Source organism: Artemia franciscana, chromosome 9, assembly GCF_032884065.1.
Source record: "Artemia franciscana chromosome 9, ASM3288406v1, whole genome shotgun sequence".
NCBI classification, from domain to species: domain Eukaryota; kingdom Metazoa; phylum Arthropoda; class Branchiopoda; order Anostraca; family Artemiidae; genus Artemia; species Artemia franciscana.
The window spans coordinates 27,403,584-27,421,367 of NC_088871.1; the positions used below are offsets into that span (position 1 = coordinate 27,403,584).

The 17,784-nt window shown below is 37.6% G+C and overlaps 1 protein-coding gene across 4 annotated transcripts in view; it reads left to right on the forward strand.

The window, feature by feature from the left end:
- The window catches only part of LOC136031216 (protein unc-13 homolog B-like), a 467,059-nt gene that overhangs the window by 324,750 nt on the left and 124,525 nt on the right, over window positions 1–17,784 (forward strand). For all 4 annotated transcript variants that reach the window (XM_065710597.1, XM_065710594.1, XM_065710595.1 and 1 more), the window contains one exon: window positions 17,266–17,424. In XM_065710597.1, the coding sequence (XP_065566669.1) occupies window positions 17,266–17,424 (159 nt within the window). The remainder of the gene's footprint in view (window positions 1–17,265; window positions 17,425–17,784) is intronic.

Here is a 17,784-nt window from a genome sequence, read left to right on the forward strand (position 1 = left end):
TTCAAAAGTGATTGGAGGGCAACTAACCCCTCTTTCATTCTCACAATTTGCCCAAACACATCCAATCAAAATTTTGAGAAAGCTATTTTTTCAGCGTAGTTAAAAACCCAAAAATTGTGTTTTCAGGATGAACTCCCCCTCTAGCCCTCGGGGCAAAGGTTGTGAGTTATGCCCTGGGGGCATAAAATGTTTCATAGAAAATGTGGTTATATAAACTGCGGAGGGGGCTCATTGGATTGGTAATCAAAAGTTCTAGCACTCTTTTAAGATTCAAAGCGATCGGAGGGCCCCCACACCTTGTATTTTCCAAAAATGATTCTGATGTAAATTTTGAGATTGCCATTTTTTGTTGTAAAACTTCAAAAAATACCAATTCGACTGGGAATTGAATGGGCTAGTGTCCTTTTTACGGCACTTGGTATCTACCAAGTAACATATAGCGATCGCAAATTCTGTCGGTCTGTCGGTCTGTCTGTCCCGGTTTTGCTACTTTAGACCCTTCCAGTTAAGCTAGGACGGTGAAATTTGGCAGGCATATCAGAAACCAGACCAGATTAAATTGAAAATTGTCATTTTCCCGATTCGATCATCTGGGGGGAGTGGGGGGACGGTTAAATCGGAAAAAATAGAAAAATTGAGGTATTTTTAACTTACGAACCGGTGATCGGATCTTAATGAAATTTAATGTTTGGAAGGATATTGTGTCTCAGAGCTCTTATTTTAAATTCCGACCGGATCTGGTGACATTGGGGGGAGTTGGGGGGACCTAAAATCTTGGAAAACGCTTAGAGTGGAGGGATCGGGGTGAAACTTGGTGGGAAAAATAAGCACAAGTCCTAGATACGTGATTGATATAACTGGAACGGATCCGCTCTCTTTGGGGGAGTTTTTTTGGTGGGAGGGTAATTCTAAGAAAATGAAAAAATTGGTTATTTTAACTTACGAAGGAGTGATCGGATCTTAATGAAATTTGGTGTTTGGAAGGATATCTTATCTCAGAGCTCTTATTTTAAATCTCGACCGGAGCTGGTGACATTGGGGGGATTTGGGGGGACCTAAAATCTTGGAAAACGCTCAGAAAATCTTAGTATTGATTGAAATTTCGTTGCGTGAACACCTTGTTTTTGGATATTAACCTTTTAATAAAGCAAGGTTCAACCTGTGTGATTTCCCCAGAGACATTCATGATCGGATTAACTTTTTACCCGGTAATGACACTTTTGCTACTTATTATAAATTCCCTTGGGATTTAGTAATTTATTAACTGCAGAGACTTGGACTAAGCGACTTAATTTAACTCTGAATCTAATTGGATTGCACAAATAGTTAAAGGCAATCACGCTGCGATAGAGTTGGCGAGAGAAAGGTAAGCAGAAGGTGAGTGAGTTGGTAGCAAGAGCCGTGGTACCCGCCGGGCGTGCCCTTTAAATTGCGGGGACAAGGTAACCAACCCTTAACACTTCCCTTACTTTTCTCGTAAGGAGACCACCAGCAAAATGGGTGATAACCTAGTGCGGAATGCAGTGCTGAATTTTATTTCAAGAGCTATGATAGCAGGTGTAAAAACAAATGTTTTTACTAGGCGAGGACTCGAGTTTTTCAGCCGTGAAGCGATTTTAGAAGCAAAAGAGATTATACATCGCAAGTCGGAATTAGGGGAACGTGTAATAAAAAACGTAAAGGACGAGGATAACTTGATGGACATTGCGAAAACGTTCGCTCGCTGTGCCAAAGAAAAGAGACAGCATCCTGAGTTCGTTATTTTTGAGCCCCAAGAAGTTCTGGCCTGCAATGAAGAGATCGCTGCTTGTGTAGTGTCCACTGTCAACGAGATGAATCGCAAGTTCAATGGCCTTCTTGATCGTTTAAACCAAAAACCATTGCCGTGGCCTGAAGGCAACCCTGTTGCTGCTTAAGCTAATGAGTCTATTCCTTCTCCTTCGTCTTACTCAGTAGTCTTGAAAAAGCCTCCTCCTACCGTTGCTACCGCAGAAGAAAGGAAAAACTTCCTGTCGAATATTTGTGGTGATGCTTTGAATGATGACGATCTTGAACTCCGCCGAGGGAAGTACGAATGGCGCCTCGTAACTAAGAACAAATCTAAAGCAGCAGTACTAGCAACATCTATTAATAAAAAATCGCCTGAAACATTGGCAAGCGTTAAAACTCACACTTTCATCGGTATGATCAAGTTTGTCCCAGCTCATATTAATGGTGACACGCTTAAGAGAATTATACCGAATTGTGAAAAAGCTGATCAATGTTGCAAAACCAGATCCTTCAAATTATACTTCTCATCCTGCCAGTATCTGAACCACGTCATGAAAAACCCATGAAAAATTGCCTTGGAGCGGTACCCCATCGAGGAATTTATCTTTCTCCCAACCCGCTGTTTTAACTGCCAGAATTTTGGTCATATTTCTGCTAATTGCTCTAACCAGCAAATTTGCTCTCGATGTGGAGAAGGAGGTCATGGCTCTAGCCCCGAACAGTTCTGTGAAAACCCTATAGCATGCGCCCTCTGCAAATCAAAACGCCACACTTGCCATTCCTTCAAGTGCCCCACAATAATAAAAATCGTCAGTGAGCTGAAGCGGCCCAATGTCTAATAGCCCAGCCTGTGTCAAAATTACATCATGGAACATGAACGGAGGAGTCCCCAACAAACTCGCCATAATTCAAAAGTATTCTGCAGACTGTGACATTATGTTTATACATGAACATATGCTCTCTCCTCACAATATTTCTCTCCTAAAGTTCACGCACGAACTTACTTTTTACTTCGAACCGGCAAAAATTCGGTCTTTCGGACGCCCCTCCGGTGGCTTGGCAATTATTTGCCACCCGTATATTGAAAGTAAGGTGTTATTTACGCATGATCACTTCTTGGCTATATCTTCCGGCAGTATCGCATTCTTCAACGTATATCTTCTTACAAACTACCATGATGACAAATCGGAGCGAAAGTTTATGAACGCAGTTCGCGAACTAGCGAAGTGCCTGAAGTCTGTGACCCAGAAAGATTTGCATTGTGTAGTCATGGGGGACTTCAACTGCAACCTTCTTGACAGCACGTGTGCCCGTAGTCAGCTTCTAAACGGCATCTTTGATGACAACCTTATCATCCTCCCAAAAGACAGTGATTACTCCTTCGTTCATAATTCAGGGTCCGTTTCAAACATTGACCATACGGCCTGCTCTAAGTATATTAACGGAAGTGTAACTGTTCTAGAAGACGCGGTCTTCGCTGATCACTTACCCCTACTAGCATCTCTAAACATAAAACCAGCTCTGCGTCAACCCAAGAACGACAAGTGGAAAGTAGTAAGTGAATGGGATAAAATTAATACTACTTTATATCATCAGGTGCTGAACTCACTTCTTGTAAAGATACGAATCCCCTTACATTTACTCCAAGTGAATTCTAATTTTGATCCCACAGATGCAAGAGTACTCATCAATATATTTTGTGCCGAGATTACTCACTCGCTTCTCGTAGCTGAAAAAAAAGCAATTCCTACCAGAAAGGTTAAAATGAAAACAGAAATTCACAAATTCTCGCAAAATCCGGCCCTAGTTAAGTGTTGCAACGATGCTAAGTTTCGGTTTAGAATCTGGCAAGATTGTGATAGGCCCAAATCCAGTCCTGTTAACTCTATCCGTTTATGGACTAAACGAAAATTTGACAAGCAACTGAAAGCTCATCGTACCAAATTAAAAGAAGAGTACTCCTCCAGAATCGTAAGTGACCCAAAACTAATCTGGAAAGCCCGGTTGAGCGAACCGGTCGCCGGAAAACCCCATGATTTGATTAGCGAAAAAGATTGGGAATCGTACTTTTCCAACGAATTCAGTGCCCCCGACCCAAATACGTCTAATCCCTTCGTAAACCGGCTAGAATCGGTATTATCCAGCCAGTGTGTCCCTGATTTTGTCGTTACTTACGGAAGCGTACATAAAGCAATTTTAAAGCTGAAGAAGAAACATTCCCGAGGTGTAGACGAACTGTGCGCGCTAAATCTGCTACACGGTACTACTATGCTTATTGAATATCTGACGCTGCTATTCCAGATTATTTTCACCACTGGTATAGTGCCTGACTCTTTTTGTGTCGGTTTGCTCTCGCCCATCCTTAAAAAAGGGAAACCAACAGACCAATGCTCTTCGTACAGGCCAATCACTGTTGCTCCAGTGCTCTGTAAAGTTCTAGAGATCTTAGTCTCAAAAGAAATTCAATATTCGTGCCGATTGCCTGACCACCAGTTCGGTTTCCGACCGGGTCTGGGTTGTGCTCACGCTCTCTTCAGTCTTGCCGCTATTCTAGCAGATTCTCACGAATCCGGTGATCCTATAGTGATTGGTGCTTTTGATGTGAGTAGAGCGTTTGATTCGTCGATTCACGCTCAGGCCCTTTTAGCCACTTACCAGCAAGGTGTAAACCTACGTGTCACTAGCGTACTGTACGATATGTATTGTCGTTTAAAAGCGCGTATAAAAATAGGTAACCGCATCACATCAGTGGTTGTTCCAGTAAAGAAAGGTGTCCGCCAGGGTTCATTATTATCCCCAAGTTTGTACAATAACGGTGCTTTAAATGCCCAGGCATGTGTAAATGTTTCATGTATCTCCAAGAATATAAATGTGTCGCTACTTACATACGCGGACGATCTATTAAATCTAAGTCGGTCTATTAGGGGTCTGCAATCGAATTTCTCGGTCCTGCGTGATGAATACCGAAAAATCGGCCTGGCTTTCAATACTTCTAAATCTGCAGTTCTTTTTTTCAACGATAGTCCTTCTCAGCCTGAACACCTCCTACTGGGTAGCGAGTCAATTACTGTTTCATCTCATGTCGTGTATCTGGGTTTACCCATAGGCCGTAATCTTAATGAAACTCGTCTACTGCTCGTCAAACACGTCGAGAAAAAAACTCCGCACCGCGTATGGGTCTATCGTCGCCAGCAGACTCCTCTTATGCCGAAAGTATCTCGCCAATATGTATAACGCTGTCGCACTGCCGCATATTTTATATATCGCGCCATTCTGGAATTTATTAACTGACACCCAAAAACGCATGCTCCGGTCCCTTTATTTTAGGTTCGCGAAGTTCCTGCTGCGATGCCCCTTGTGGACGAGAAATACTTGTATGATTGATAAACATAGGATTGCAGACCCCAGTATCGCGGTAAACCGGTTGATTTCTAATTTCCAGGCAAAATGGAACCACCCCTGGCTTAAACATTTCTACAGTTCTTGATTATGTATTTTTCCATGTTGTGTCTTAAATTTCTCTCCGTTTTTCTTCTCTTTTTTTTCTTTTCTTTTATTTGTTTTTTCATTGTACTCCGTTTTGTTCCATGTGAAAAATACGGGTAATAAATATTTCACTTACTTACTTACTTACTTAGAGTGGAGGGATCGGAATGAAACTTGATGGGAAAGATAAGCAAAAGTCCTAGATACGTGGTTAACATAACTGGAACGGATCCGCTCTCTTTTGTGAGTTGTGGGGAGGGGAGGGTTAATTCTGAAAAATTAGAAAAAATTAGTTATTTTTAACGTACGAAGGAGTGATTGGATCTTAATGAAATTTGACATTTGGAAGGATATCGTTTCTCAGAGCTCTTATTTGAAATCCCGACCAGATTTGGTGACATAGGAGGGGGAGCTGAGGGAGGGGAGAACCAAAAATCTTGGAAAACGCTTACAGTGGAGGGACCGGGATGAAACTTGGTCGGAAAAATAATCACAAGTCCTAGATACGTGATTGACATAACCGGAATGGGTCCGCTTTCTTAGGGGGAGTTGGGAGGAGGATTAATCATGAAAAATTAGAAAAAATGAGATATTTTTAACTTACGAATTTCATATTTAGAAGGACCTCGTAAATTATATCTCTTATTTTAAACCCAGACCGGATCCAGTGTCATTGGGAGGGCGACCGGAAATCTTGGAAAGCGTTTAAAGCGGAGAGATCAGGATGAAACTTGGTGGGAAGAATAAGCACAAGTCCAAGATCCGTGACAGACATAACCGTACCAGATCTGCTCTCTTTGGTGGAGCTGGGGGGGAGTAGTTCCGAAAAATTAGAAAAAATTAGGTATTTGTAACTTACGAACGGGTGATCAGATCTTAATGAAATTTGATATTTAGAAGGATATTGCGCTTTAAATCCCAACCAGATCTGGTGACATTGGGGGGAGTTGGAGGAGGAAACCGGAATTCAGGAAAAACGTGAAAATCGAGGTATCTTACGAATGGGTGATCGGATCTTAATGAAACTTGATATATAGAAGAATCTCATGTCTCAGATGCTCTGTTTTCAATTCGAATCGGATCCGGAGACATAGAGGGCTGGACGGGGGAACCAGAAATCTTGGAAAACGCTTAAAGGGGAGATATCAGGATGAAACTTGATGGGAAGAATAAGCACAAGTTATAGATACGAGATTGACATAATTGGAACGGATCCGTCCTCTTTGGGGGAGCTGGGGGTTGTTAGTTGGAAAAATTAGAAACATTGAGGTATCTTTAGCTTAAGAACGAGTGACTGAATCTTAATGAAATTTGATATTTAGGGGGAGTTGGAGGAGGAAACCAGATATCTTGGAAACGCTTATAAATGTCGCGGATACGTGATTGACATAATCGGACTGGATCCACTCTCTTTGGGGGTGTTAGGGGGCGGGGCTCAGTGCTCTGGCGAGTAAGGTACTTCTGGACGTGCTAGGAAGAGGAAAATTCGTAGGCGTGTCAGGAAGCTGCACAAATTGACTTGATAAAGTTGTTTTTCCCAATTCGAGCATCTGAGGGGCTAAAGAAAGTGGAAAAATTACAAAAATTGAGGTATTTTTAACTTACGAGTGGGTGATCGGATCTTAATGAATTTTGATATTTAGAAGGATCTCGTTACTCAGAGCTTTTATTTGAAATTCCGACCGTCATTAAGCCTCTGATTTTACTTTTAAATAAATCTATTGATTCTTAGAACTTTGCCTGAGCTCACACCGAATGAGCTCTTCGCTCCTCCGACCTCGTCACAAGTGCCATATGAGCTCTTAGCTCTTGTTAATAGTAAAAGTGACAGGGGGCCACAATAATCTCATGCCCATCGATTCAAAAGACAATTTTAATCCAAATTTTGAGATAGCCTAGAAAGATCGATCGTTGAGGGGTCTAGAAATTATGTATTTGAGGATAACAATCCTGGCACAGCCCTCAACGCAATGATTGTAAGTTATACCCCGAGGGCATATAAGGTTTTTGTGGAAAGGATTGTTTTATATACTCTGAGAAGGGCTCATAAAATGGGAAATCAGATGTTCTAGTGCCCTTTTTAAGAGTCAAAGTGATTTTGGGGCAGCCAACCCCTCCCCATGTCGCAATTTCTACAAATGTATCTGATAGAAATTTTGAGATAGCTATTTATTCAAAAATAGTCCAAAAAACTTATAATAAGGCCTTTGGGATTTCCATAGGCCCACATTCCCCTAAAGTATGGGGGTAAACGTTTTAAGTCATGCCCCAGGGGCATATAAGTTTCTTATGGAAGGGATAGTCGTGTGAACTTTAGAAGAGGCTCATTTGATTTGAAATGTATTGTTCTAGTTCCTTTTTAAGAGTCAAACATGATAGAGAGCACCTAGCCCCCCTCTCCCTTACATCCTTTTTTCCCGAAACGCATTCAATTGAAATTGTGAGACAGCCATGTTTTTACCAATTGTACAAAATCATATAACAATGTCTTTAGGGTGAACAAAATCCCCAAGAGCCGATGGGCGAGGGTAGAAAGTTAAGCAACTGGGCAAATAAGGTTTTTATCGAATGGGTGGTCGTATAAACTTTGAATCAGATAAAGCTAATTTGATTGGAGGTCGGAAGTTTTAGTTCCCTTTTTAAGAGTCAAAAGTGAATGAAGGCAATCAGCCCCCTTCCCAAGCCTATCATTCCCAAACACACATCCGATTTAAATTTTAAGGTAGGCATTGTGTTCAGAATCATTGAAAGACCTGTTGATTATGTCTTTGGGGATGTCAGCATCCCCACAGCCCTCAGGACAAGGGCTGTAAGCTACGCAATTCGGACATTGTTCGTAAATACCATATGTTATGGGAAAAGGTATGCATGTTTGAATTTACTTTCCAAGGCGACGAAGGGTATTCACATGAACTCTTCAGAGAATGTTCAGGGGGGCGTTTAATGAAATCAAAACACGTTATGTGTAAGCGGATTTTCAAAAGGGTGTAGCACAGGAACACAAAAGTATATTAATTTGGAAAATCCAGGAAAATGATAAAGTGATAAGATCAAAAATACAATATTTGCATGCTACCACTATTACTACGACTACCACCACTCCTATTACCACACTACTCTATTTACAGTAGTGAGAGGATATTTGAACCAAATCAAAAGACGCTATGCATTTGCATATTGTCGAAATAGTGTATCTCAAGAATTGATTTGGGCATTAAGTTGCAGCTTTCACAGAATGCTTAAAAGAGAAGATCATCTCTTCAAAAGGCAATATGTGCACACTACTGCTACTGCTACTGTTACTACCACTACTACTACTACTGCTGCTGCTACTACTACTACTTCTATTGAAACTACTTGTAAGGCTAAGAGCACTGAGATAAAAATTGAGGTTATTGAAGGTTAAATTTTTGACGGGGGAGGTGAACGGAATCACAACACTCCGTCTGTATGCAGGTTGTCAAAGGTGTGTTACTGCAATACCTTGGGATCAGTTTGGTGTGTGAAGTTCAAACTAACAGATTTTGTTGTGAGGGATGTTGATCTAACCAAAAAAAATATTTGAATCATAATGCTACTGCTTCTACTCATACTTCTACCGCTGTTACTATTAATACTACTTCTATTACTACCAATGCCACTAAGGCTGAGGCTTCTATAACTAATTCTACTTCTGCTGCTACTGTTACTACTGCTAAAAACTAAGGATGTTAAGGTGAGAAATTTGGAATACATTGGAACGGCATGAAATTAATTCGAAACACACTATGCTCACCCAGGTTGTTAAGCGGACACATCAGACATGCTTCAGGAACGGTTGACCGCATTAAGATGAAACTTTCAGAGTATGCTGAACGGGATGTTAAGGATACCAAAGCTGCTATGCGTATACTGCTACTAACGATGCTAAAATTATTGTTACTGTGCAAGCTAAGGTTATTAAGCTGAACCTTTTAATGAATATTTAGGCGGATTTTGAACTAAATCAAAACAAACTATGAGCATCTAAGCTTTCAAAAAGGTGACAAAGCAATACCTGAAGAACAACTTAAATTATTAAGCTACATCTTTAAAGGTAAGCTTGGGGGGATTTTAACAAGCCAGAAGGCACTATATGTATACTTTTAATACTACTATTACAGTTACTGTAGCTAATGAAACCAAGGGTATTAGGGTGAAACTTTTAGGGAAAGTATAGGAGGAGTTAAACTAACCAAAAAAAAACTATTTGTACGCAGATAAACAAAAGGGCATATAAGCAATATCATAGGTAGCACCACTCTATAATAGCTAGAAATATCATTGAAAATTTCAAAGGTGCTAATTCAAATCAAAATAAAAAGTTCTGGTTTTTAAGAGTAAAAAGAAATTGGAGGGCAAGCAGCCTTTTTCTTAAGCTCTCATTCATTTTCCAGGCGCAGCCAGTCAAAAGTTTAGACAGCCATTTTAAAGATTTTCAATGAAAGTAAAAAGTCATATAAAACTTAAGACCAGCAGAGATAAAGTTCAAGAATAATTCAAACGCAATAGAAATTCCTACTAAAGAATAAACAAAACCCATAATCAACAGAAGTTAAAATGATTAATCATATCAAACAAAAAGATAACAGATACGTCAAATTTATGTTGTAGATGAATAAATAAATCTCAAAACGATTCAAAATGAAAGTGAATATTCAAATTGAGCTTAAAACGAACATAAGTTATTACAAAGAGGAGTTTGGCTACTGCCTCCTTACCCATCTCCTAACTATAAAAGTTCCAAAGCATATTGTTCCATTTGTGCTTTACTGAAAACAAAATACCTTATTAGCATTTTTGGTATATTTATAATACTGAAAAAATACTTGTGTCTTGGATGCAATCGACAGTTTTGTTTGAAGAAAGGGTGTTTTATCTTAAAGTGCTTAAATTTCTCGGAAATAGTTTCATTTATTTTTTAGCTTTTTCCAGTAACCTTGATAGTTTTGTTGAATTATGTTTTAGTCTTTATCGATGTTTTGAAAAACTATACGACACTATTAAACTATAAACATATAGCTTTCAGTTATATAGCTTAATAACAGTGAAGTATAACAACTTTTTACACCGGTAATCAAAATATTGATCTGGGTTGTAGCGGTAGCTAGTGACCTAGTAAGAGACCACAACGCACCATTGTAAAAACTAAAATAACCCGTAGCTATTAAAATTAGAGTCAGATCAAAACGAGAAGTACACTATTAGAACCGCCTTGTCCGAAACCCCTGTATGGAAAATTGTCTCTTGGCTTGAACAACAAGGGAATCATATTGGCTTGAAAATCAAGAAAAGTTGCATACACAGCATCTTTTTTCCTTTTTTTTCTCCTCACTGTTGGGCACTCGAAAATCATAGAGAGCTGTATTATGGCTAATTTTAAAGTAAATTGCTACATCTAACGCCTTTTGCAATTAAAAATAAAATATTTTTTAAAATAGAATCTATTTTAACGAAAAAAGTGTATTTCCTTGCACAAGCAGGTTATAACCATACATGACGTAATGAGTGAAAGCACTATTTATGCACGCTTATCTTTCGACAGGATAATAATATAAGAATACATAACTTTATATTAAAAGACGATCATTAGAAGAACTAACCATTGTACATATTTTGACTTAGTTTACCACTTGATTTTTTGAGGCTCGCCTCTTTCTATGGTAAAGAAAAAAACTAACAAGCTTTTTCCTTTTTGCAAAAGTTTTTTTATGATCCGAGTTGCAGCGGTAGCTAGAGTCAAATCATAACAAGATGTACCCTATTAGAACCTTCTTATCCAAAATCCTTATATAGGAAACTAATCGTCCCTTGGTTTAAACAACAAGGGAAATATATTGGTTTAAAAATCAAGAAAAGTGCATGAAATCACGATATGGTAAAAATGACCCGTGTTTGCTTTTAATTTAGAGGACAAAAGGAGTCATTTAAAGCTAAAAATAAAGAAAAGCATCTGATTGTATATCCCTAAGAATATTTACTTACGAAAAGGTTTTCCTAGAATTCCCTTTTTGCTTGAATAAAGATTTATCGAACTTTCACCGAGCCTCTTGAAATATATTAGGCAGTTTTGACCCTAAGAGCAATGAATAGAGTAGTTGTTCTTTTTTCGCTCAAGCTTTAACGCAAAAATTTAACATTTTCAATAACAACATGTTTTAGCATTTATTGTGGTGATCAATTTTTCTTTCTTCTTTATAGAGACGAAACCAAATTCAAGAATAATTCAGCACAATGTAGCTATTGTGACTGCTACCACTATACAAATTCCATTTAGCATTAATTTTCTAAGATCGACACACAATCAAGCAATTCTTTTCTATTCCACCCTTTTGAAAATAATCTGTGTTTTAGCAATTTCCCAAGAATTTCAAAAATAGATTTTTTGTAGTGCCCCCCTAAACGAAACTTTATCTGATAAAAAAAAGAGCACGGGCCACAACACCCATACTTTCTCTTATCAAACCACCTCATCCTTTAATCGTTATTTGAGGGATGAAATTTTATGGATGAATATTATTGTCAAATTGTAATAGTAGTAGCGGTAGTAAGAGTAGTAGTAGAATAAGTAGTAGTAGTAGTAGCCATAGCATCAGTAGCAGTAGGAGTAGTAATAATAGCAGCAATAGCAGCAATGGCAATAGTATTAGTAGTAGCAACAAAAGTAGTAGTAGTAGTAGGATGTAAATATTGCCTTTTGGTTAGCTCAGTATCCTAAACACAATCCCTGGAAATTTCCATTTTACACACCTATCTACTCCTATGATACTGCTGATAAGCTCTTTTGGTAGCCTGCATCCTGCTAGCGTGCTGTAATTCAGTTCAACGTCCTCCTCTACATTCCCTGAAAAAGCTTATGCCGTGGAGAAAGTCTTTTGAATTGATTTGTGTTTATTATTTACTGACAGTCTTTCTTCATTGGAAAAGAAAAGAAGTGGTTTAAAGGTTTTTGGGTTTTCTATAAGAATCCGTAGACAAGGTAGACCTTCTTGATTGAAAATAATACCAAATTGTTGCTTTTGCTCATACACTATGCAAAACCTGAGTAAACATCTTTTAATTTCCAAATTAGACTTCCAGCTGACTATGCGAAGATTTTTGACATCTGCAACTTGAAAATAAAGCTCCCATCAGATTTTACAGAGTCGGTGTTTTTCGTCGACGTTTTTTCAGGATGTGACAATACTTCACGATTGAACGGTGTTGGCAAAGCTTCAGTACTGATTACCACAGCTGATTACAGTTTTTTGGAGTCTGTCAGATTTTTTACTACTCTTCGACAAACAAGAAAGAACTAATTGCGACAGGCGACAAGGTTCTTCTACGCTTGTACAGAGCTAGATCCCACAAATATTTACCTGGATTCCGAAACCGTCCGTTCATATCAAAAGTAAGCACTGCGGCTAGTTTTGTCTAGCCCAAACGTTTACTTGCCACAACGTACCAACATGTGTATTTATTTTCGAATGATGACAGGGTTACGCTCAGCGATAGCTCTAGTACTTAAGGACTGGGGCTGGAAACTTTCGTCAAACAGTTATATATCTATCATGACTGACATAATATCTGCTCCTGAAAATCTTATGCTGACTCAACGCAGCTGCAAAGGTGACTGCGATAGCCTTCGATACAGTTTCAAAAGAGTGACCTTTTTTGCACTGTTGCTTGTAACCAGTAAAATAAAACAAGCTGTCTCAACATTCTTTGTACCATTATGAACTCGACAGCCAATGTAAATTAAACCAACTATTGAGTTTTCTTCAATAGCTTTTTAACCAAAACGAAGTTGTGATTCTTTCAGAGTCATAGTTGTCAAAAAGGAAGTTGTGATTGAATTTGTCTTGTTTGCTCTTTTTTGCTGTAGTTTATACTTTTCATATTTTGTTTTAAAATAATAGCCAAATTTGTCAAATTGAATAACGAAGTTAAAAAGGACAATTTTCTGAATTTCTTATCTCACAGTCAGTGCTAAAGGGTGAGGGTGGGGGTGAAAATAAGAGTGAAAAAGTCAAGACAGACCTTAAAGAGAATTCCAAGAAAACTTTCCGTTCAGATCTGCAATATTTAGCCCAGAAAAAAATGAACTTCCAGCATGAAAAGTTGTTTTAAGTATAATCAACCCCTCCCCCTCTCACACAAACACACACCCATGTACACACATACCTCTGAGACTAATATAGAGGCTCGATATTGCTTCATATTTGAGTTCGCGGATAGGATATTGCAATGCAGCACCGTTAAAAACAAAACTAGGCCAATAGCAAAAGAAGATCCTTTTGCCTCCGTCTGACCTTGCTGACCTTAAAAAAGGGTATTTCTTGGTTGCCGATTTCTGATCGATTTTGGATATGTTATAGAGCGAATTTTTCTGAACAATTTAGTGGCAAAAACATTTCTGTTGCTCCAATGTTGTGTCAAAGCCATGTTTTTACTGGACTACAAGTGAATGTGGAATGAGTGTATCGTTTGATTTATTGCTGATAATTAGAAATAATGGTGTTTAGAATAAGGCCCGACCGATATGAATTTTGGTGTGAACATCCGATATGAACACCAATATGAGTATATTGATAGCGTACCGATACGATAACGATATAACTTGCCGATCAATTCCCCTCCAGAAAAGAAAAAAAACGAAAAACTACCTAAAGTTTAAGCCCTGCATTCTCTGCCAATATTCATACTCACATGTTTCTCCCTGGGCTATTACAAAGCAAAGAACAGCATAATATAACTCACTTTAGATTCCAAATCATGCAAAAAAAATGTACTTAGAAAAGATTTAGAAAAATAATCTAACTAAATAAAGTTCAAGTCTGGACAGTGCTTATCAAGTCTAGTCTAACTGGGACAAGTTGTAATGTAGGAAGCACGGCTTTTCAGCATTTTCTCCTTTCAGAGTCCTTCGTTTGTCATCATAATTGTTCCCCATATGTGCTGAGAACTTTGTCGTTTGGGACAGAAGTGGGTGGACAGTAGAGATACGTCCGAGCAAGTTGTTCCAGTATATTGGAACCATACTAACGAACAGTTTTTTCCTGTCCATTTTCCTGGCAGTTTTTTTTTTGCCTCACTCATGTACCTTTCCAGTTCCTGATGAATATTACCTGTTGTCTCTTCTTCCCCTCTTGTTGACAAACAGGCAGTCAATTGAACTTGCTGTGCCTACTCTCCTTCCTTTTGGATTTTCTTCCTTTTCTGTTGTAGTGGCTAATCTTGTTTCTTTCTATGTTTGACTCTGTTTCTTCTTATAGACACCTTTTAGCGTTACTCGGTACCCCTTGATTTAGGGGTTGGTATTTGTATCAAGGATTCAGGAGACAAGCAAGAAGAGCTTTTCTGGTTGTACGTTTTTGAACTCAAAATACAATTCGGACATTGCTCCACCAGGCGTGTATTGAAAAATACTGACAACAAACATATTTTGACTTTATTTGACTCAGCTCTGCTGCTCTCTGCACCATGGCCAGACTTAGCTGGTGGCTCCAACCCCCAAAAAAAGTTAAAGTGAAAATTACCTGAGGAAATCTGGTGCCATCCTCTTGATGAGGTCTGCATAAAATAAAAATAAAGTAGCCCAATGTCCGATATTTCTTTTTCGATATCCAATAATGACACTAACCTCCACATCAGCCTGATAACTTCGGCAGGCCTATATATCGGTAGAGTCTTAGTTTGAACCATTGTGAATAGATTTTTTATTTCGTACAAATAGACTTAATTTTCAATAAGCGTTTACTTATTTCCTTTTTTTAAAATGTGATCTTAGCTGTTTTTTATTTTACTCGGTAGTGTGTACTCATTTTTTTTTCTGTCATATTGGTTTAATTACGAAAAAAAGCATCAACCAATCTAACTATCTATCGATTGATGATGTGTGAATACATGTGGAACTCACTACGGCATTCACGTTATTGTGCAGAAATTGATCCACATACCTGTTTTTCAAGATGGGAAAGTCAAACCCTCTTGCTATTTTTTTTACCAAATAGAACCTATTGGCCAAATTTCAATTTCTGTTCTCCGGGATTTAAAGTCTCTTCTGGCAATAATCACTGTTTTACGAGAAGAATTGCAGAAAATGCCCCTTTTCTGTGGAACAGCCACATTTGTTACTTAGAAATTGCTCTAAATATTGTAACTTCCATTTAAATTAGTCCTTCATCAGGATTGAAGTCCATGAAGTTCATTAGTCCATGACAACTTGTTCTGCAGGGTGACCACTGGATTCCACATTTTTTGATTAAAATATGAATAATTATTATAATGAATGTAGGGTACATTTTGACAATTATGGCAAGCATTTTGTCAAATGGAAATAGCACGAGTATACAAAAAAAACGAATGACCTGTCCTTTAACAGGCCATAGGGTGGCCACTGGGGAAAAAAGAACACACATAAATGCTACTCATCCCAAAAAATTATTTTCCTTGGTGTTCAAGGCACGGACTGTGATTTTTGTGCACAATGTTTGGACCATGATAATTCCAATAGGTCATTACTTACATTAATCCAGTGCCCATTTGGAGGGGTTTCAGGCTCTTTTCAAAATTCTCATAAAATTTCGCATTAGAACTTCTGCTATTAAGGTTAACATAAATAATAGTTCCCATTTCTGAATCAGTTTTAAATTATAATTTAATTTTAAATTTAATAAATCGTAATTTTTCTCTGTAATTTTTTTTTGTAACGCGTTTTTAAATCTTCAATTGCTATGGGCTGCGGCTCAGTTTTTACTAGGTTGAAGCAATTGCTGAAACACGAATGAGAAAAGAAAAAAAATATTTTGAGCCAACTAGTTAAGAAAAAACAGAGACAATACTATATTCTTTGATGCTGGAAGCGTATAAACTATGATTTACTAACTCTTAACTGGAACTCTAAATCTATATTTATATACTATTTTGATAATTTTTTAATTCAATAAAATTATTTCTTCATTTTACTTATGAAGGAGTTACCAAATTATTTTGTGGGTCATTCACTTCTATCCTCCCTTTTCAGCATTTAGGTATCTCACGTGTACTACGGAATGCTATTGACCTGTGAATTTTTTGATCAAAATATGAATAATTATTATAATGAATGTAGGGTACATTTTGACAATTATGGCAAGTATTTTGTCAAATGGAAATAGCACGAGTATACAAAAAAACGAATGACCTGTCCTTTAACAGCCATAGGGTGACTACTGGGGAAAAAAGAACACACATCAATGCTACCCATCCCAAAAATTATTTTTCTTGGTGTTCAAGGCACGGACTGTTAATTTTGTGCACAAGGTTTGGACCATGACAATTCCAATAGGTCATTACTTAAATTATTTCAGTGCCCATTTGGAGGGGTTTCAGGCTCTTTTCAAAATTTTCATAAAATTTCGCATTAGAATTTCTACTATTAAGGTTAACATAAATAATAGTTCCCATTTCTGAATCAGTTTTAAATTATAATTTAATTTTAAATTTAATAAATCGTAATTTTTCTCTGCAGTTTTTTTTTGTAACGCGTTTTTAGATCTTCAATTGCTATGGGCTGCGGCTCAGTTTTACTAGGCTGAAGCAATTACTGAAACCCGAATGAGAAAAAAAAAACATTTTGAGCGAACTAATTACGAAAAAAAAGACAATACTATATTCTTTGATGCTGGAAGCGTATTAACTGTGATTTACTAACTCTAAACTGGAACTTTAAATCTATATTTATATACTACTTTGATAATATTTTAATTCAATGAAATATTTTCTTATTTTATCTTTTTCAAATACAATTTTCAGCTATGAACATTACATCATCGTGTAATTCTTTTTCCAAACTGGAAAAAAATCTGTTTCTCATGTATTCAAGTCTTCACAACATTCGAGATATTATATTTTAAGGAACAGATCCAGTTTGGAAAAATAGATTGTAAATTGTTTGTAGTTTGCAAGTTGACTAGGGAAACTTATGATATATTATGTCCTTTTTAATTCAAGAATTATTCCCTCTTCCAGAAAGAGAAATTTGTCAAGCTTCTGGACCAGCTTCACAACTCCCTCAGAATCGATTTGTCCATGTATAGGAACAATTTTCCAGCCTCCAGTCAGGAGAAACTGATGGATTTAAAATCAACTGTTGATCTTCTAACAAGTATAACATTCTTTAGGATGAAAGTAAGTGTGCAAATTATTTAAGATAAGGTCTGATTCTACTAAATGCACATCCTTCGTTTATACCAGATACTTTTACTGGTTTTTTTTTACAATTCCAATACTTCAACAAAGGAAACACATCAGTTTTGCAAATGTAAAAAGTGACTTTCCTTGTTGTTGAAGATGGGGACAGTAATTCTCCTGTGTCGGGTTTTCAACGATAGTGATCCCAACGGTACACTGTTCAATTCGATCAGACATTATTTTTGAGGGGCTTGGTCTTTTCCTAAATTGCAATAAATCTATTTTTGCAATAAACTTTTACTTTTAAGATGAACCAAATAATAGTTGCTTTTTTTTCTCACTAGACAGTTTTTGTTG